This window comes from Aphidius gifuensis, linkage group LG6 (assembly GCF_014905175.1).
Source record: "Aphidius gifuensis isolate YNYX2018 linkage group LG6, ASM1490517v1, whole genome shotgun sequence".
In the NCBI taxonomy this organism is placed as follows: Eukaryota; Metazoa; Arthropoda; class Insecta; order Hymenoptera; family Braconidae; genus Aphidius; species Aphidius gifuensis.
Window position 1 is genome coordinate 9,911,114 of NC_057793.1, and position 22,709 is coordinate 9,933,822.

The 22,709-nt window shown below is 26.4% G+C and overlaps 5 protein-coding genes and 1 pseudogene across 5 annotated transcripts; 4 read left to right on the forward strand and 2 right to left on the reverse strand.

The window, feature by feature from the left end:
* Window positions 1–2,861: 2,861 nt before the first annotated feature.
* LOC122859801 (speckle-type POZ protein-like B) lies at window positions 2,862–4,421 on the forward strand. Its single transcript, XM_044163487.1, has 3 exons — window positions 2,862–3,498; window positions 3,541–3,854; window positions 4,413–4,421. The coding sequence occupies exons 1-3, from the start codon at window positions 2,862–2,864 to the stop codon at window positions 4,419–4,421; spliced, it is 960 nt and encodes a 319-aa protein (XP_044019422.1).
* A 3,232-nt stretch (window positions 4,422–7,653) lies between these two features.
* On the reverse strand, window positions 7,654–9,566 carry LOC122859426 (cytochrome P450 9e2-like). Its single transcript, XM_044163015.1, has 3 exons — window positions 8,595–9,566; window positions 8,117–8,525; window positions 7,654–8,036 (listed from the first exon to the last, which is right to left on the reverse strand). The coding sequence occupies exons 1-3, from the start codon at window positions 9,501–9,503 to the stop codon at window positions 7,852–7,854; spliced, it is 1,503 nt and encodes a 500-aa protein (XP_044018950.1). The 5' UTR covers window positions 9,504–9,566; the 3' UTR covers window positions 7,654–7,851.
* A 914-nt stretch (window positions 9,567–10,480) lies between these two features.
* LOC122859802 (speckle-type POZ protein-like B) lies at window positions 10,481–11,551 on the forward strand. The gene is made up of 2 exons (XM_044163489.1): window positions 10,481–10,556; window positions 10,881–11,551. The coding sequence occupies exons 1-2, from the start codon at window positions 10,481–10,483 to the stop codon at window positions 11,549–11,551; spliced, it is 747 nt and encodes a 248-aa protein (XP_044019424.1).
* Window positions 11,552–13,626: 2,075 nt separating this feature from the next.
* On the forward strand, window positions 13,627–15,621 carry LOC122859803 (speckle-type POZ protein-like B). Its single transcript, XM_044163490.1, has 2 exons — window positions 13,627–14,488; window positions 15,584–15,621. The coding sequence occupies exons 1-2, from the start codon at window positions 13,627–13,629 to the stop codon at window positions 15,619–15,621; spliced, it is 900 nt and encodes a 299-aa protein (XP_044019425.1).
* Window positions 15,622–16,635: 1,014 nt separating this feature from the next.
* On the forward strand, window positions 16,636–17,465 carry LOC122859804 (speckle-type POZ protein-like A). Its single transcript, XM_044163491.1, has 3 exons — window positions 16,636–16,952; window positions 17,061–17,388; window positions 17,460–17,465. Exons 1-3 carry the CDS (start codon window positions 16,636–16,638, stop codon window positions 17,463–17,465), a joined length of 651 nt encoding a protein of 216 aa, XP_044019426.1.
* Window positions 17,466–18,300: 835 nt separating this feature from the next.
* LOC122859427 lies at window positions 18,301–19,877 on the reverse strand (annotated as a pseudogene).
* Between the last annotated feature and the right edge of the window lie 2,832 nt (window positions 19,878–22,709).

The window sequence follows — 22,709 nt, forward strand, 5'->3', positions numbered from 1 at the left end:
TTAATGATACGGAAACTTGTGAATTTACATATGAATGGGAACTTAAAAACCCCAGTCAGTTTCTTGGCAAAACAACAATTGATTCTCCAATTTTTTCATCTAATTACTCTGATTTTAACGATGAATGGATTTTGAAAATAAGGCCGAATTTTAAATCCATAATATATGAAGAAGGTACATATGTTTCAGTACAGCTACAACTCTTATCACTTAGTCTATTCAAAAATACTTTACAATTAGAAACAAAATGTAAAATATCATTTAATGATAAAAATGTAATAACTAAAGAATATAATTTTAGTAAACATCAAGAAAAAATTGCATGGAATAATTATATTTTAAGATCAACCTTATCAACTGAATTTATGGATAGTTTTTTACAAAAGAATGAACTTAAAATTTGTTGTACAATAACAATGTCTAAAAAACCAACGAATAATTATTCTGATATAATTTCAACATTTAATGCAACACAACAACTGAATGTCAACTGGAAAAAACTTTTGTTAAGTGGAAAATCAGCTGATGTTACCATTCAAGTGGGTCAAAAATCATTTCCTGCCATCAAAGGAATTCTTGCAGTACGTAGTCCTGTTTTTTCTGCAATGTTTAATCACGAACAATTAAAAGAAAATGAAAATAATGAAGTTGTCATTGAAGATATTGATGAAGATGTTTTTGAAGAATTTTTACATTATATTTATACTGGTGAATCACCAAATATTAACAAAATGCCAATGGAACTACTTGCTGTTGCTGAAAAATATCAGGTTGATTGTCTTAAAAATGTTTGTGAAAAAGTTATTGGTGGAACGATAAATTTTGATAATGTTGCAAGTTTACTTGTTTGTTCTGATAGATATAATCTTGAACAACTGAATGAAAAATGTTTAAAATTTATGAAAAGAAATTTACGAGCTGTTATGTTAAATGAAACATTTAAAGTTGACAAAAAAAAACATCCTGAATTTTTTTTGAGTGTTCTTGAAGAGTTGCTATTGTCAGCTAAATCAGTTAATTTTTAATAGTTAAGTAAGTCGTAAAATAAAAAATTTCCATTGGTTTTGTTATTATTATTGTTTTTTTTTTTCCAGTTTTTAAGTTTGTTTTTGGAAAAGAAATATTATTTTTAAATTTCTCATTTTGATATAAAATTCAACTGTCATGTATTCATAATAATATTCAAAATTTATAACACTAATATCTAAATAAATACCTATAGATAAATTCTTCCCTTGTTTCCACTGATTTTCTAGTTTTTTTTTTAACTACAATTTCTACATCAATGGACAATTTCCTTAAAAAAATAAAAAAGAATATTAATTTCTAAGGTGTTAAAAAAATTAGCATCAATTATTTAAAATGTATATAGTGTTTAAAGTATTTTTTCAACCATCTGATCCATTTTTCAATTGACATGCAAGTTCCTGAATAGTTGATGCAAGTTTGACTAATTGTTTGTTGATTTCTCCGAACTCTTGGATATACCGCATTGTCAGTATAGTATCATCAGTAAAACGGAGTACGTTATTTCTCAGTGACTTGTTGCTTTAATCTGAATTTAAAGAAAAATAAATGAATTAGAACATTTTATAACATAAGATACTCATTTACTATTTCAAAAATATTAATTATATTAATATACATACGGAGTTTTTTGTGGAGACTACTGTTGTACTTGTTGAAATGTTGTTCTTAATTCTTTAGCATAAGAATTTGCTGATTGTAAATCAACGTATGGTGCACATGCTCATTCAATTAATAATTGTGTTAATTACGTAATTAACTTGAATTCATATTGAATTCAAATATTTTATAAACTGACCATCATCTGATTCAGTTGCGATTCACCAAGTATAATTGATCCTAGTAATTTAAAAATTTGATAAGATAACTAAGCCTAGAAGCTGAGCTGATAAAAATGTTTCTTATAACAGTGCTGATAATGTAAATGAAATAAACAAAAAAAATTATTAAACTTACATTTTTTATATCAACAGTTCCATCATCAGATTCTGCAGCTTCTTCTGAAATAAGTACAGATTTTTTTTTCTATTTTATTTGTTATTATTGTACTTTACATTATCTAATATTGTCAATAATTGAATCAGTTATTTAATGAGGATGTAATGTTGACATTGTCATTTTGCGACAATAATATGTATATGAAAGTGTGTGTTTGTGTGAAAAAAATAAATTTTATTTATAAAAATCGTTTAGGCTTTCTGAAGTATGGAGACTCTGGACTGCTCTGGACAGCTGTTTTTTATGATTTGAAGTTCGTACAAAACGTTAAAAAATCGAACAAAAAAAACCAAGACTCGCAGCATAAAAGTTATTTCGAAAAAATGCTGTACTTACTGTTTGTTTATTATAAAAAATATTATTTTATAATAAAAATTGCTAATTATAGTTTATATATGATTATCATTATAGTTATTAAGCGGCATATATAAAAGGGTATTTATATCAATTGCAATCAATCGTTTGTAGTTTGTATAGACTTTTCGATTAATCGAGTGGTTTATGTAACGATTTATAGATGTGATGATAAAACATCCCAAGAAGTTGATATGAGGGGAGTTATATAAGGCAATTTACTGAAGTTAGTTAATAGCTATAGTTCAGGGCATAAAATTTCCCCTACTTATCCTTAAAAATATTTGATGCCGTGTCTCCTTCTCCCAATACAAACTAACTGTGGTAAATTCTATTTTATCTGGACTCTGCCTATAGTGAGAATTGGTGAGAATTTCTTATTTTTATCGCGGGTCCATCTTAGTTAAGTTGTACAAATACGCAAATACGTTGTGCCAAAAAAAAGTTTATCAATATAAAAACGAATATTAATTAACACAATCATGTCAGTACTTGATGGACTTATAACCCACGGTTCCATGAATCTTGTAATGTCAAAACAAAACTATGTTACTGGTATGGAAACTTGTGAATTTACATATGAGTGGAAAATTAAAAACTTCAGTGAGTGGAACCATAAAATAATTGAATCACCAAGTTTTTCTTCTCATTTTTCTGATTTTAAAGATAATTGGACTTTGAAAATATATCGTGGAACTTGTAACATTCTTGGTGATGATAGATTATATAAAGCGGTTGATCTACAGATTCAATCATTTAATAATACCTCACATTTACAAACAGAATGTAAAATGTCAATTAATAATAAAAACGAACAAACTCGAAAATATGATTTTAAAAAATTTCTACAAAGAATTACATGGGATAGATATATTTTGACTTCAAACTTGTTAGAACCAAATAATGGATATTTACAAAATGATGAACTTAAAATTTGTTGTACAATAACAATGTCCAAAAAACGAATGAACAATTCTGATGTAATTTCAACATTTGATGCAACACAACAATTGAGTGCAGACTTAAAAAAAATTTTGTTAACTAAACAATTATCTGATGTTACCATTCAAGTGGGTCAAAAATCATTTCCTGCCATCAAAGGAATTCTTGGAGCACGCAGTCCTGTTTTTTTTGCAATGTTTAATCATAAACAATTAAAAGAAAATCAAAAAAACGAAGTTGTTATTGAAGATATTGATGAAGATGTTTTTGAAGAATTTTTACTTTTTATTTATACTGATAAATCACCAAATATTGAAAAAATGCCAATGGAACTACTTGCTGCGGCTGAAAAATATCAGGTTGATTGTCTTAAAAATGCTTGTGAAAAAGTTATATGTGGAACGATAAATTTAAATAATGTTGCAAGTTTACTCGTTATTTCTGATAAATATAATCTTGAAATACTGAATGAAAATTGTTTAGAATTTATGAAAAAAAATTTACGAGCTGTTTGGTCAAATGAAACATTTAAAGTTGAGAAAAAAAAACATTCTGAATTTTTTTTAAATGTTCTTGAGAAATTGTTGTTGTTGTCATAAAATAAAAAATATTCATTGGTGTTTTGTTTGAACAAAAAAAAAAAAAAACTTTCAGTTTTATATATTTTATTAACATTTTGAAATAACTTACTTAATTTTTTCTAAAACTCTATTGTAATAAAAAAAAAAAATAGAATATTCAAAAATAAATTTTTATCAATAGACTATTTTCTTATAAAATTCATCTGTCGTGCATATATTCATAATAATATTTGGATTCTGTAATATTATATATATACAACTTAAAAAAAAAAAAAATTATATCCTTAAAGTATATCAAGCTTTTCAGGTGTCAGATGTATTCCCAAATGATAAAAAAAAAAAATCTTGGATAAGCATGCCTGCTTATTATATGTTATCAGTTTTATTTAGAATCGATGACTCACTACAGAATTTTGGCTTATCAGTAATACAAACAAAAAGATAAAACATTTAATGATTTATTCATTCTATTATATTTATTTTGTTCTGTATATTTTTTATTATTATTAGACAAAATGACTAAAACAAAATTTATGAATATAGACAAAAAAATTAACAATAAAAGTTGTAAATTATTTATTTTAAAACACAGAGTCGTTTTATTATACTTATCTGATTCTACATATTTTTTTTTTATTATTAGACAAAATGACTGTAAAACAAAATTCTTGAATATAGAGAAAAAATCAACAGTATAAGTTGTAAATTATTTGATTTAAAACGCAGAGTCTTTTTATTATGATACATAATGTGTATATTTCATGAGAAGATGTGCTGATAAAAATGTTTCATATAACAGTGCTGATAATGTAAATGAAATAAACAAAAAATACTATATCAAACTTACATTTTTTATATCAACAGTTTCATTATCAGATTCTGCAGCTTCTTCCAAAATAAGTACAGATTTTTTTTTTCTATTTTATTTGTTATTAATTATTATTGTACTTTTTATAATCTAATATTGTTAATAATAATAATACAATTGAATCAGTTATTTAATGAGAATGTGATATGACACTGTAATGTTGACATTGTCAGTTTGCAACAATAATATTGTGTGTGTGTGTGTGTGTGTGTGTGTGTGTGTGTGTGTGTGTGTGTGTGTGTGTGTGTGTGTGTGTGTGTGTGTGTGTGTGTGTGTGTGTGTGTGTGTGTGTGTGTGTGTGTGTGTGTGTGTGTGTGTGTGTGTGTGTGTGTGTGTGTGTGTGTGTGTGTGTAAAAAGAATAATAATATAATAATAATAATTTATTATATATAAAAAACGTTTAGACTCTCTGAAGTCCGGAGTCTTTGGACAGCTGTTTGTTTATGATTTGAAGTTCGTACAAAACGTAGAAAAATCGAATAAAAAAAAAACCAAGACTTTGGCAACATAAAAGAATATTGTACTTTGTCTTATTATTATAATTTATAAAAAATATTATTTCTAATAAAAAATTTTTAATTATAGCATTCTATATGTAATATGATTAACATTATAGTTATCAAGGCAATATAAAAGGTATATTAATCATTAATTTGTAGTTTGTACAGATTTTTCGATTAATTGCGATTAGTTAATGTAACGATTTATCGATGATGAAGCGTCCCATGAGGATGAGGGGATTCCCATTGTGCCTTTTTGTGTCTAGATATAACTAGATATCTATCTGGACTCTACCTATCATATGTAGTGGGAATCTCTCTGAATCTGTCATTTTCAATTTTCATCGCGGGTCCACTGAGTTGAGTTGTACATATACGCAAATACGTTGTGCCAAAAAAAAACTTATTAATCGCAAAACGAATATTAATTAACACGATCATGTCAGCAGTTAATGGACCGAAGACCCATGGTTCCATTAACCTTATAATGTCAAAAGAAGGATATGTTAATAGCATGGAAACTTATGAATTTGCATACATGTGGACAATTAAAAACTTCGGTCAATGGGCCAGACCAAAAATTATATCACCAAGCTTTTCATCTCATTACTCTGACGCTAATGATGAATGGTTTTTGCAAATAGAACATTCAGGCCAACATCTATGGGTGAGCGTACAACTTCAATCATTTAATAATATTTCACATTATTTATTAAAAGCAGAATGTAAAATATCGAATAAAGATAATGATATATTATGTACATGTAATACACATAAATTCAATCAATCTCCGCAAATGAATAAGTATGAAATACCTGCAATGAGTGGATGTTTACAAAATGATGAACTTAAAATTTGTTGTACAATAACAATGTCTAAAAAAAAAATGAATAATCCTAATGTAATTTCGAGATTAAATGCAGCACAACAATTGAGTGCAGATTTAAAAAAACTTTTGTCAAATGAACAATTATCTGATGTTACCATTCAAGTGGGTCAAAAATCATTTCCTGCAATCAAAGAAATTCTTGCAGTACGTAGTCCTGTTTTTTGTGCAATGTTTAATCATGAACAATTCAAAGAAAATGAAAAAAACAAAGTTGTCATTGAAGATATTGATGAAGATGTTTTTGAAGATTTTTTACATTATATTTATACTGGTAAATCACCAAATATAAACAAAATGCCAATGGAACTACTTGCTGCGGCTGAAAAATATCAGGTTGATTGTCTTAAAATTGCTTGTGAAAAAATAATATGTGGAACGATAAATTTAAATAATGTTGCAAGTTTACTCGTTTTTTCTGATAGATATAATCTTGAAAAACTGAATGAAAGGTGTGTAGAATTTATGAAAAAACATTTACGATCTGTTATGTCAAATAATTTATTTAAAATTACAAACAAAAACATCCTAAGTTTTTTGTAAATGTTCTTGAGGAGTTGCATGTCTGCAAATATAGTTGGTTATATTTAAGTAAGTCGTAAAATGAAAAACTTCTATTGGTTTTGTTTAAAAAAAAAGTAAAAAGAAAGCAATTGTAACGATTTTTTGAAGACATTTTGATATAACTTACTTAATTTTTTTTTTAAACCACTATTTATGAAAAAAAAATTACAATCTGTTTTGTCAAGTGAGACATTTAAAGTTGAGAAAAAAAAACATTCTGAATTTTTTCTAAATGTTCTTGAGAAATTGTTGTTGTCAGAAAATTCAGTTGATTATGAATAAAAGTAGAAAGTTTTCATTGGTTTTGTTTAAAAAAAAATAGAATAAAAAAAAACTAATTATATATTTTATATTAAAAGTTTGAAATGATTTACTTAATTTTTTTCTAAACCACTATTGTAATAAAGAAAAAAATAAAATATTAAAAAATAAATTTCGATCAATAGACTATACTATTTTTTACAAACCCTATTATTTTTTTTTAGTTAAGTTAAGTCAAGTTTTTTTTGAAAAATAAATACTATTTTTAATTTTAATAATTTTCTTATAGAATTTATCTGTCATATATCAATAATTATTTGTAAATTTTAATCATTAGTCAAAAACAACAACTGGCTTCTCAACATTTGTTAATGTTTCTTCCATTCACTCTCATGTTATTTTTAACTTGATGGACAGATAAAAAGAAAAAAAAATTATTAAAATATAATTTTGAAATATCCCTAAATTAATAAGTGCATATGCTTATTATTGATGGATTAAAAAAATCCACACATATGCACCCACAAGAGTTGTTAAACTTAAAGTTGTAAAAATAATAACAAATCAACGTATATAAAAATCAAAATTTTCATAGATAAATTTATTAATACAAAATAGATTGACATAAATTTTCCATTAATATAGAAATTCATTAACTTTCTATAGCCACATATTCAATTTTTTTATTACAAAATATTTCGTTTTTTGGTTTGAATTTTTTTTGTTTTTTAATCATTTCGATTACTGTATTTTCTAGCCACTACTGATTCTACAATTATTTACAAATGATATTAATTTTTATTCAGGAAATAATTTTCAAATTAATTCACTTGAATTTCGACTTTTAAAAATTTAATAAATTTAGCTGTTTATTTTTTTCTTGGTTGAATTTCCAACCAAAAACCTCCTTTAGCACTCATCATCATGCTGTTACTGAACTCAAGTGGCATAATCATTTTTTTGCCCAGTTTGAGTTGACATTTAGCAACAAGATGCACTAATAACACTTTAGTCTCTAATAATGCAAATCGATTTCCAATACACATTCGTGGACCTGAAAAAAATTTCAAAACAATTAACAATACAATTCTATTTTTAAAATAATTATTTTAACAATTATTACACAATATCAACCTAAACCAGCTGGTGAATTCAAAGTGCCTTTAGGGTCTTTAATAAATCTATCAGGATTAAATTTATCTGGATCATCAAAATATATTGGATCTCTCTGAATTGGATAGACCGGCATCCATATAAAATCACCAGGTTCAAGACGAAGTGGTTTTTTTCCTGGTAACGTTGGAGGTAATTCAAAACTTTTTGTACAAACTCTGTCAAGAACGCCAAGAATGGGATAACATCTGAGTGCTTCATTAATGACTGCATCAAGATAAACAAGTCCATTTACAGCTTCATATGTAACATCTTCATTTGTTTTTTCAAACATTTCATCAATTTCGTTTTGGAGTTTTTTTTGAATTTCAGGATTAGCAGCGATTTCGTGTGCAGCAAATGACATGAGGCTTGATGATGATTCAAAGCCCTGATTTTTAAATTATATTTAATTAATTATAATATACATAATTTTAATTTTAACATAATTATAACTCACTCCAAAAAAGAAAATAAAAGCTTGTGATGTCATTTCTTGAATTGAAAGAGTTGGTCCTGTTTCATTAGCTCTTGTCTCCATCATCAATTGAATCATGTCTGGTCTTGTTATTCCTTTCTCATCTCTTGTACGAATTGTATCTTCGACAACGTTTTGAAAAAATCTATCTACTTTACTATCAATAAATTGGATGTTAAATAATTTTGATAAATTTGGAAAACTCTGTATAAACATCATTTTTATCATGGCTAAGGCACCTTCAAACTTTGTACCTTTTCTACCAAGTGTATAAAATTCATTATCTTTATCTTTCATTGAATTTATTGATATTCCAAACGCACAAGTTGCTATAACATCATTTGTATAACGACAAAATGCATCTTTTGAATTTATTTCAACTGGTCCATCTTTTGAATCTTCTATCAGATAGTCAATAAAGTTTTCACCAATATTTGACATTAATTTAAACATTCCTTTCATTTTACTTGATGTAAATGCAGGTGTCAGAAGATTTCTTACTTCTCGCCATCTATCATCATGCAATGAGATAAGATTGTTACCAAAAAGTGGTTCTGTTTTTGCATCAATAAACACCGGATGATTAACAAAATGATCAAAATTTTTTATAGCAATTGATTTGATCAATTCTGGATTACGTATACATACAACTGGTTTACTAAATTGATATATGCCAACGTATTGAGCGTCCTTATTTAAATTATACACATCTTGAATATATTGAAATATTGTTCTTCTTTTTAGCAATGTTTCTCCCACATTTCCCAAAAGTGGCCATGGTTTTTCATGTGGAATTCCATGTTTTTCAAAATATTTCACTTTTCTATATTCATAATAAAGATATACAATTATAATAACTAAAATACTAAAAAGTATCGTCCAAATATCCATTTTTAAAAAAAGGAAAAAAAATATTGAAAAGAATATGGAAATTTAGTCAAAGACCTGTTTGCTTTGTAAGTGTTAAATCAACTGAATCTTTTAGTCTGATGCTCATGCAGTTGTTTGTTTGAGTAAATGTCGTTTAATAAAAAATAATCATTTCAAGGTCACATTGATCAAGCCAGTCTGAGGTCATCTCAGCTATTACTGGTTACATAATACATTTTTTTTTTTGTGTATCTATACACGGAAAGAAAACAAGTAACATACATTGAATAAAAAAAAAAAATAATAATCAACAACTGCGCAAAAATTATCTAGACGTTATTTGATAAAATCAAATGTTATCAAGCCTATCTCTAATTTTTTTAAAAAACTGAATTTTAATTTTTATCAAGATTTTTTTTTTCTCTGACAAAGGAAAAAGAATTATACGAGACAGAACTTTATTATTTATCAATTAAAATGAAAAGATAAAAACTTAAATTAAAAATAAATTATATAATATGAAAGTCAATGTATATATTAACGTTATTAATATAATTTTTTTTCCACAGATTAACTGGATATTACTGATTAAGATATTTAGAGACAGCTAGACAAGATTATTTGCTTTTTCAGTGGAGGAAATGAACAATCTTATGTATATCGAATTTTTAACTATAGTTTTGTATATTATAATCAAATTAATCATGGGCGCATATAATATGTATATCAATTGACTTGTATAGATTTTTCGATTAATCGATTAGTTTATGTAACGGTTTATCGGGTTTATCCATGATGAAGCGTCTCATCAAGGGATTCCCGGGATTGCCATAATACCGAAAAGTCGAAAACTCATTGTGCCTATTATCTATATCTTGCATTTTTATCACAGATCAGTTTAAATTAAGTTGTACAAATAAGCAAATACGTTTGTGCCAAAAAGAATTTTATTAGTCTAAAAACGAATATTGGTTAACACATTCTAATCATTGACAATCATGTCAGTACCTGCTGGACTTACACAGAATTTCATTCGCCTTGTAACATCACAACAAGCACAAGACTATGTTACTGGTATGTAAACTTGTGAATTCAAATATGAATGGACAATTAGAAACTTCAGTCAGAAGACAATAGAAAAAATTGTATCATCAAGTTTTTCATCGGATTACTCTGATTTCAACGATGAATGGATTTTGAGCATACATCCAAGTAAAGGTTCTTGGGAAACTTCGAAACATGTGTGGGTTGATCTCAATTTTCAGTCCCTCAATAATCTTGCTACGAAATTACAAACAAAATGTAAAATATCAATTAATGATAAAGAAGTCACTAAAGAATATAATTTTAATAAATATCAAGAAAAAATTACATGGGATGATTATATTTTCAGTTCAGACTTGTTAAAACCAATTAATGGACATTTACAAAATGATGAACTTAAAATTTATTGCACAATAACAATGTCTAAAAAACTAACAAAAAAAACTAATGTAATTTCGACATTGGATCATGCAAGACAACAACTGAGTGTCAACTGGAAAAAACTTTTGTTAAGTGGACAATCAGCTGATGTTACCATTCTAATGGGTCAAAAATCATTTCCTGCCATCAAAGGAATTCTTGCAGTACGTAGTCCTGTGTTTGCTGCAATGTTTAATCATGAACAATTAAAAGAAAATCAAAAAAACGAAGTTGTTATTGAAGATATTGATGAAGATGTTTTTGAAGAATTTTTACATTTCATTTATACTGGTGAATCACCAAATATTAACAAAATGCCGATGAAACTACTTGCTGTTGCTGAAAAATACCAAGTGGATTGCCTTAAAAATATTTGTGAAGAAATATTATGCGAAACGATAAATTCTGAGAATGTTGAAAGTATTCTTGTTTTTTCTGATAAATATAGTCTCAAAAAACTGGATGAAGAATGTTTCAAATTTATGAAAAAGAATTTTCGAGGTGTTTTGTCAAAAAAAACACTTTTAAATTACAGACAAAAATATCCTCAAGTTTTTTTAAGAGTTCCTGAGGAGTTGTTGTCAGCAAAACCAGTTAATTTTTAATAGTTAAATAAGTCGTAAAATAAAATTTTTTTATTGGTTTTGTTTAAAAAATAAAAAAAACAGTTTTATAGATTTTATATTAAATATTTTGATATAACTTACTTAATTTTTTTCTAAACCACTATTGTAATAAAAAAAAAAACAAAATATTGAAAAATAAATTTTTATGAATATAGACTTATTTTTTTTTAAATCTTATTATCCTTTTTTTATTTATTAAGTTTTTCTTGAAAAATAAGCATGATTTTTAAATTCATTATTATCTTGTTATAAAATTCAACTGTCATGTATTCATGATATTTAAATTCTACAATAATAATAATTATAAATACAAATTAAAAAAAAAAAAAAAAAGCTTGATTTTATTCTAAGATTTCTAAGTATATCAAGATCTCGAGTTGTCACATGCATTCTCAAATGTAATTCTCGAATTACATCTTGAGTGGCTGAATTTTGTGATGCAATACTTGCTGCATCAAATACAAGTAGTATATCTATGGACATGAAGCAACACTTTGATGATGAATTTATTTTTCTTGTTTTTTTCAAAGATCATGTTCTTTTTTTAAAGCAACATCTACAATCTTCATATCAATGGGGACAACTTCTTAAAAAATTAAAAATAATATTAATTTTAAGGTGTTGAAAAAATTAGCATCAATTATTTAGTATATATAGTTTATATAGTGTCTAATGTACTTTTCCAACCATCTGATCCATTTCTCAATTGACATGCAAGTTCTTGAACAGTTAATTCACGTTTGACTAAATGTTTGTTGATTTCTCCCAACTCATGGACACCATTGTCAATTTAGTATCATCACTGATTGATCAGTAAGATTATCATATGATTCATCAGTAAGACGTAGTACGTTATTTCTCAATGATCCACTGCTTTCATCTAGTTTTAAAGAAAAATAAATAAATAACAACATTTTATAACATAAGATACTCATTTACTATTTAAAAAATATTAATTATATAGATATACATACGTAGTTTTTTATAGAGACTAGTGTTGTGCTTGTTAAAATGTTCTTTAGCATTTGCTGATTGTAAATCAACGTATATTGTGCACATGCTGTTGCATATATCAATATCTACACTTGCACTTTCTTTAAATGTGTATTTTTTATTCAATTATTAATAACTGTGCTAATTACGTAATAAAATATTGAATTTAAATATTTTATAAACTGACCATCGTCTGATTTAGTTGATTCACCAAGTATAATTGATCCTGGTAATTTAAAAACTTGATACAAACTAAGTCTAGAAGATGTGCTGATAAAAATATTTTATATACCAGTGTATTGACAATGTAAATGAAATTAACAATAAGAATTATTATCAAACTATTACACTTTTTATATCAACAGTTTCATCACCAGATTCTGCAGCTTCTTCTGTAATAACTATACCAATTTTTTTTCTACTTTATTTGTTATTATTGTACTTTACACCATTTATAATATTGTCAAGAATTGAATCAGGTCTGGACAGCTGTTTTTTATGATTTGAAGTTCGTGCAAAACGTCGAAAAAATCGAACAAAAAAACCAACGCAACATGAAAGTTATTTCGAAATAATGCTGTACTGTGTTTGTTTATTATCAAGAAATATTATTTTATAATAAAAAAACTTCAATTATAATGTTGTATATTATTATTATTATTATTATTATTATTATAGTTATCAGCGTAGTATCATAGTCGTATTGTATAGACATTTCGATGTAATCACTGTGATTAATCAATTATAAAGCGCCATGATGTCGATGATAAAGCGTCCCATGAGGATCAGGGGATTCCCATCATTCCCATTGTGCCTGATTGTGCCTTATTGCGTGTACACTCTACACTTACACAATATATTTACATGCATATGTGGTCTATTGTCTAAAACAGACAAACAGTCTAAAAGAATCTTTGCTGTCTTTGCCCAGTACTCAGCAGTGTCCAGTGAAAATTTCGCATTTTCATCGCGAGTCCAGCTGAGTTAAGTTTTACAAATACACAAATACGTTGTGCTAAAAAGAAATTATAATCTCAAAACAAATATTAATTAACACAATCATGTCAGTACTTGATGGACCTATAACCCAGGGTTTCATTAAACTTTTAATGTCAAAACAAGACTATGTTACTGGTATGGAAACTTGTCAATTTACATATGAGTGGACAATTAAAAACTTCAGTGAGTGGAAGCATAAAACAATTGAATCACCAATTTTTTCATCTCATTTTTCTGATTTTAAAGATAATTGGATTTTGAAAATAGATTGTGGAACTTATAGGTTAAATGTTGATCTACAGATTCAATCATTTAATAATACCTCACATTTAGAAACAGAATGTAAAATATCAATTAATAATAGAAACGAAAATACTAAAACGAATGGTTTTTATGAGTTTCTAGAAACAATTACATGGGGTGGATATATTTTGACTTCAGACTTGTTAAAACCGATTAATGGATATTTACAAAATGATGAACTTAAAATTTGTTGTACAATAACAATGTCCCAAAAACGAATAAAAAATTCTGATGTAATTCCAACATTTGATGCAACACAACAATTGAGTGCAGATTTGGAAGAACTTTTGTTAAATGAAGACGTATCTGATGTTATCATTCAAGTGGGTCAAAAATCATTTCCTGCTATCAAATGCATTCTTGCAGTACGTAGTCCTGTTTTTGCTGCAATGTTTAATCATGAACAATTCAAAGAAAATCAAAAAAACGAAGTTGTCATTGAAGATATTGATGAAGATGTTTTTGAAGAATTTTTACATTTTATTTATTCTGGTAAATCACCAAATGTTAACAAAATGCCAATGGAACTAATTGCTGTTGCTGAAAAATATCAGGTGGATTGTCTTAAAAATGTTTGTGAAAAAGTACTTTGTGAAACTATAAATTTTGATAATGTTGCAAGTACACTTGTTTGTTCTGATAGATATAATCTTAAAAAACTGAATGAAAAGTGTTTAGAATTTATGAAAAAAAATTTACGAGCTCTTATGTCAAATGAGACATTTAAAGTTGACAAAGAAAAACATTCTGATTTTTTTTTAAGTGTTTTTGAGAAATTGTTGTTGTTGTCATAAAATAAAGAATATTCATCAGTGGTTTGTTAATGAAATATTAACATTTTGAAATAACTTACTTAATTTTTTTCTAAACCACTATTGTAATAAAAAAAAAAAATGGAATATTGGAAAATAAATTTTTATCAATAGACTAATATTTTTTTACAAACCTTATTATCTTTTTTTTAGTTATTAAGTTTTATTTGAAAAATAAATATTATTTTTCAATAATTAGTTATTCAATTTTTTAAATAATTAATTGAATACATTTAACTGAATATTTACCTATTTAAATTAATATATTTTGTTTTTATTTACTTCCTAATATATCATTGAAATTTAAACTTTTAAATTCTTTCAATAGTCGTTGAATAACATTACGTCTACTTGACAGTGTATACTCATTGATAGTTAAACGTACGTTATTTCTCAATGACCTATTGCTTTCATCTAGTTTTAAAGAAAAATAAATAAATATGAACATTTTATTATTATTACATAAACTATTTATTTACTATTTTAAAAATATTGATTATATTGATATACATACGGAGTTTATTGTGGAGATTACTGTTGTACTTGTTGAAATTTTTTTTAGCGTTTGCTGATTGTAAATCAATATATGTTGCACATGTTGGTGCATATATATCAATAGCGATACTAGCACTGCTCCAACTTGCACCTTCATTAAATGTGTATATTTCATTCAATTAATAATTGTGTTAATTACGTAATAAAATATTGAATTTAAATATTTTATAAACTGACCATCATCTGATTCAGTTGATTCACCAAGTATAATTGATCCTAGTAATTTGAAAATTTGATAAGATAACCAAGTCTATAGAAGCTGATAAAAATGTTCCATATAACAGTGTTGATAATGTAAATGAAATAAACAAAAAAATTATTATTTAACTTACATTTTTTATATCAACAGTTTCATCAACAGATTCTGCAGCTTCTTCCGATTTTTAAGTACAGATTTTTTTTTTCTATTTTATTTGTTATTAATTATTATTGTACTTTACATTATCTAATATTGTTAATAATTGAATCAGTTATTTAATGAGAATGTGACATGACACTGTAATGTTGACATTGTCAGTTTGCAACAATAATATTGTGTGTGTGTGTATAAAAAGAATAACCTTTAATAATAATTAATAATAATAATTGATTGATTATATTTAAAAAGTGTTCATATATCATATGATTAACATTATAGTTATCAAGGCGTATATAAAAGGTAGGTACATATATTAATCATTAATTTGCATAGATTTTTCGATTAATTGATTAGTTAATGTACGATTTATCGATGATAAAGCGTCCCATGAGGATGAGGGGATTCCCATTGTGGCTTTTTGTGTCTAGACTCTAGACACTGAAATATATGTAAACATATTTAACTGGAAGCTGAATTGAGAATTCCTATGATTCCTATGTTTAGCCTGGTTTAGCCAATGCACGGGAGTGTAGCCAGAGACAGCAACATTTGGGTGTATTTACCTGTATTTACCTCTCACTCGCGCATGCGCACATTTAATCCTGTACAGTCAACGTCAAAACAAATTGATACTACACAATATAAAAGTTATACATTATATTTCAGTAGTCTCAACCAATTTAAGTTGACGTGACTGTACCGACAAAGACAAGAACACACCCAATTCGTTTCTCTCTCGGCGACACTTATGACGCCAGAGTTCGGCTTCCAGTTTTATTATATTTCAGTGTGTCTAGGTGTCTAGCAGTGTCTATACTCTATATCTGGCAGTGTATCTATCTGGACGCTGCCTATCATATGTAGTGGGAATCTCTCTGAATCTGTCATTTTCAATTTTCATCGCGGGTCCACTGAGTTGAGTTGTACATATACGCAAATACGTTGTGCCAAAAAAAAACTTATTAATCGCAAAACGAATATTAATTAACACAATCATGTCAGCAGTTAATGGACCGAAAACCCATGGTTCCATTAACCTTATAATGTCAAAAGAAGGATATGTTAATAGCATGGAAACTTATGAATTTGCATACATGTGGACAATTAAAAACTTCGGTCAATGGGCCAAGCCAAAAATTATATCACCAAGCTTTTCATCTCATTATTCTGACGCTAATGATGAATGGGTTTTGCAAATAGAACGTTCAGGCCAACATCTATGGATGAGGGTACAACTTCAATCATTTAATAATTTTTCACATTATTTATTAAAAGCAGAATGTGAAATATCAAATAAAGATGATGATATATTATGTACATGTGGTACACATAGATTCAATCAATCACCGCAAATAGTTATGTATGAAATACCTGCAATTAGTGGATGTTTACAAAATAATGAACTTAAAATTTGTTGTACAATAACAATATCTAAAAAAAAAATGAATGATCCTAATGTAATTTCAAGATTCAATGCAACACAACAATTGAGTGCAGATTTGAAAAAACTTTTGTCAAATGAACAATTATCTGATGTTACAATTCAAGTGGGTCAAAAATCATTTCCTGCCATCAAAGGAATTCTTGCAGTACGTAGTCCTGTTTTTTTTGCAATGTTTAGTCATGAACAATTAAAAGAAAATCAAAAAAACGAAGTTGTCATTGAAGATATTGATGAAGATGTTTTTGAAGAATTTTTATATTTTATTTATACTGGTAAATCACTAAATATTGAAAAAATGCCAATGGAACTACTTGCTGTTGCTGAAAAATATCAGGTTGATTATCTTAAAAATGTTTGTGAAAAAATAATATGTGAAACGATAAATTTAAATAATGTTGCAAGTTTACTCGTTTTTTCTGATAGATATAATCTTGAAAAACTGGATGAAAAGTGTTTAGGATTTATGAAAAAAAATTTACAATCTGTTTTGTCAAGTGAAACATTTAACATTGAGAAAAAAAAACATACTGAATTTTTTTTAAGTGTTCTTGAGAAATTGTTGTTGTTAGAAAATTAAGTTGATTATAAAAAAGAGTAAAAAATTTTCATTGGTTTGGTTTAAAAAAAAAAAAAAAAGAGAATAAAAAAAAACTGTTTTATATATTTTATATTAAAAATTTTGAAATGATTTACTTAATTTTTTTCTAAACCACTATATTGTAATAAAAAAAAAATAAAATACATATTTAAAAATAAATCTTTATCAATAGACTATTTTTTTACAAACCTTATTATTCTTTTTTTAGCTGTCAAGTTTTTTTTTGAAAAATAAATACTATTTTTAATTTTAATAATTTTCTTATAAACTTCATCTGTCATATATCAATAATTATTTGTAAATTCTAATCATTAGTCAAAAACAACAACTGGCTTTTCAACATTTGTTACTGTTTCTTCCATTCACTCTCATTTTATTTTTAACTTGATGGACAGATCGAAAATAGAAAGAAAGAAAAATTATTAAAATATAATTTTGAAATATCCCTAAATTAATAAGTGCATATCCTTATCATTGATTGATTAAAAAAATCCACACACATGCACACACAATAGTTGTTGAACTCGAAGTTGTAAAAATAATAACAATGAATGAATAACAATAAAAAAAGAAATATAGATATTTTTATAATGTTAGGTTTTAAATCGAAACAATTATTATAAAATATTGAATCAATTTGTAATGTAAGAAACAAATCAATGTATATATAAAAATCAAAATTTCATAGATAAATTCATTTATACAAAATAGATTGACATAAATTTCTCATTAATATGTGAATGGATCAACTTTCTACGGCCACATATTCAATTTTTTTGTTGCAAAATATCTCGTTTATTAATTTTGATTTGTTTTTGTTTTTCAATCATCTCGATTAAAATGTACTGCATGTTTCTGGCCACTATTGACCTTACAATTATTTAGAAATAATATTAATTTTTATTTAGAAAATAATTTTCAAATTAATTTCATTCCTTTACCAAAAATATATTAAATAAATTTAGCTATTTATTATTATAGCTGTTTATTTTTTTCTTGGTTGAATTTCCAACCAAAAACCTCCTTTAGCACTCATCATCATGCTGTTACTGAACTCAAGTGGCATAATCATTTTTTTGCCCAGTTTGAGTTGACATTTAGCAACAAGATGCACTAATAACACTTTAGTCTCTAATAATGCAAATCGATTTCCAATACACATTCGTGGACCTGAAAAAAATTTCAAAACAATTAACAATACAATTCTATTTTTAAAATAATTATTAACAATACAATTACCTAAACCAAATGGCATATATGCTGGTGAATTCAAAGTGCCTTTAGGGTCTTTAATAAATCTATCAGGATTAAATTTATCTGGATCATCGAAATACATTGGATCTCTCTGAATTGGATAGACGGGCATCCATATAAAATCACCAGGTTCAAGACGAAGTGGTTTTTTTCCTGGTAACGTTGGAGGTAATTCAAAACTTTTTGTACAAACTCTGTCAAGAACGCCAAGAATGGGATAACATCTGAGTGCTTCATTAATGACTGCATCAAGATAAACAAGTCCATTTACAGCTTCATATGTAACATCTTCATTTGTTTTTTCAAACATTTCATCAATTTCGTTTTGGAGTTTTTTTTGAATTTCAGGATTAGCAGCGATTTCGTGTGCAGCAAATGACATGAGGCTTGATGATGATTCAAAGCCCTGATTTTTAAATTATATTTAATTAATTATAATATACATAATATTTATTTTAATTTTAACATAATTATAACTTACTCCAAAAAAAAAAATAAAAGCTTGTGATGTCATCATCATTGCCATCTATTATCATGCAATGAGATAAGATTGTTACCAAAAAGTGGTTCTGTTTTTGCATCAATAAACGTCGGATGATTAACAAAATGATCAAAATTTTTTATGGCAATTGATTTGATCAATTCTGGATTACGTATAAATACAATTGGTTTACTAAACTGATATATGCCAACGTATTGAGCGTCCTTATTTAAATTATAGACATCTTGGACATATTGAAATATTGTTCTTTTCTTGAGCAATGTTTCTCCAACATTTCCCAATAGTGGCCATGGTTTTTCATGTGGAATTCCATGTTCTTCAAAATATTTCACTTTTCCATATTCATAATAAAGATATACAATTATAATAACTAAAATACTCAAAAGTATCGTCCAAATATCCATTATTAAAAAACGAAATATTTAAATATACATATTATATAGTCGAAGATCTGTTCGTCTTGCAAGTGTCAAATCAACTGAGTATTTCAGTCTGATGCTCAAACTTTAATACACACAGTTGTTTGTTAAAGTGAATGTCGTTTAATAAAAAATAATCATCTCAAGGTTACATTGATCAAGTCGGTCTGAGGTCATCTCTGCTATTAGTGATAAATGCATATATAAAAGAAAAAAACAATCAACAACTGCGCAAAAATTATCTAGACGTTATTTGATAAAATCAAATGCTATCTTTAATTTTTTAATAAATTAAATTTTAATTTTTATCATGATATTTTTTTCCCTGTCAAAGGAATAAGAATGATACGAGACAGTACTTTATTTTTTATCATTTAAAATGAAAAGATAAAAATTTAAATGAAAAATAAATTATATAATATGAAAGTTAATGTATATACTAACGTCATTAATATAATTTTTTTTCCACAAATTAATTGGATATTACTGGTGACAAGTTCAGCGAATCGCCTTGTAACGACAGGAGAAATATCAAAACAAGATTATTTGCTTTTTCAGTGGAGGAAATGAACCATCTTATGTATATCGAATTTTATCTGAACTTTATCATCCTGAAAATGATGAATTATAAATAAATATTAATTATATTTTGTATAACAAAAAATTAATTTTTCAATTATTTACTTGGATAAATTTTTATGGCTCTATTATCATTTTTACACATATGGATTCTAATTGACTTCAATTCTCAGGTAGTAGTGAATTTTTAACAAGTAAAAATACATTAATAATCCACCATACACCAAGATCATCATGAGTTAATAATTTACCAACAGCAGTACCAGTTTGACCAAGACAAAATCTATCCTTTTCTAAAAATACCCAATAAAATATACTGTACATCAATGTCAGTGTAAAATAATGTCCACTGAATTTAATACATGGAACCCACTACGTTTGAATTCACGTTCATCATGATATTCAATCATATTTAAAAAAATAAAAACACAGAGTTATTTATTTATCAAATTTACCATTCGATTGTTTGCCTTGCCACATCCAAGTCCTTCATCAACTTTTTTAGCTGTTCTGTTGCCTTTGTGATCAGTCAGTTTATCATAAATTCCATAAGTTTAAACAAAAAAATAACTCAATATAATAAACAATCATAATTATTTAAAGACCTTATGGACGATATTCTTTTTGTGAGTCAGTTATTTTGTTAGCTGTTGTTGATGCTGTTACAAGTGTAGCAATTAACAAGTACACTGATAATAATATCATTTTTTATTATTCGTAGATACTTGGTATTTAGTAATTTGAAATAATTATAGTATACTTTAGAAGTCAATGTACTTTGTTGATCCTGCAAGTATATATGCTACTTAAAATTTAATAATAATATTGAATTTAACAACTCGTGTGTGGAGTGTCAAGTGTGTATGTGTTGAATTTCCAAGAGAAAAAAAGATTAGTTGATCTTTTTTTTTTAAAAACAACACTTGCATATTTATTTTTATGACTGTTTTTTAAAATGTTTATCCTGAATGAATTGAATATATTTCAAACAATTAATACATAATTATTTAATAATATATATTTTTTTATTGAATGGATAGATAGCCAACTCTGGGTATTGAAATTTTTTTAGCTTTAGCTAAATTGCGTAATCTTTGCAATTCATTTTTTGCTATTTTTTCACTTTTTGCTGAGCTTACTTTGGTTTCTTGTGGAGTGTCCCCTGTTTTTAATTCAACAACCCAATTTTTTTGATATTCAGCAGCAACCTTTTTATACCCAAATGTGGGTATCCATTTCTGTTTAACAAATTAACACAAATAAAATTTATTAATTTTATAAAAAATTATTTTTACATTTTACTGTGAGATTAATGATCTTACCTTAAGTTCCTCGTCCCAATTAAGCTTAGGTTTCTTTTTATTTTTAATGCCTTTTTCCTTGGCAAATTGTTGCCATTTGGTAGGTACCTTTTGCTTAGGCAGTGTTCTTGCTCTTGGTAATAGAGTACAAATTTTTGGTAACTCAGCAATAAGTTCATTATCTTTTCTTTCTGTCTATCTAATCAAAAAATATATCATTAACGAGAAGTTGTGTGTTGTCCTTGTTTTTAGACCACAAATAATTTTCTGTATTTTCTCTATAATAACAAAATAAAACAATAAAAAACTAATAAATAATTGGAGTTATTATGGTTTTATTACGCTGGTGCTCTGGTAGTACTAACCTCAAATTTTCGACAGCAATTTTATTGTAATTCGAAATAGAAAGATTCCCAACATCGTTGTCGACATCAACTTGATTTTTTAATGTATCCATTTTCGATAATTTAATTTCAACAATTAATAATTAAACGTTTCTCTAATGTATACTGGAGTATAATTTTTCTTTCGAAAAACTTCTACGACAAATTTTTTAACCACGAGGGTCGTTACTCGTTACACGTGTTTATAAACAACCACACAACAACAACAACACAGGTCACCTGTCACCGATAAAATTTTTTTATTCAAGAATTTCAGGATATTATGATTTGATGTTGGTATGAATGTTTATATGAAATGTCGAGAGATATCGAACAAAAAAAAACCAAGACTACAAAAACATAAAAATTTTGAAAAATCATGTGTTTATTTTTGTATTAAAAAATGTTATTTTATGATAGAAAATTTTTATAATTATGTTATGCATTATTATGATGATCATGAATAATTATCGATGTATATAATATATCGATAGATTAAATAGATTTATTGATAAATCGATAAATTTATTAAGAGGTTTATCGATGATGAACCATATGTGCTGCCATGTGCTCCCACCAGCCATGAGGTTTCTAATGTTTTCCATGATGTCATTCAATGTCATTGCTTCTCAGTCAA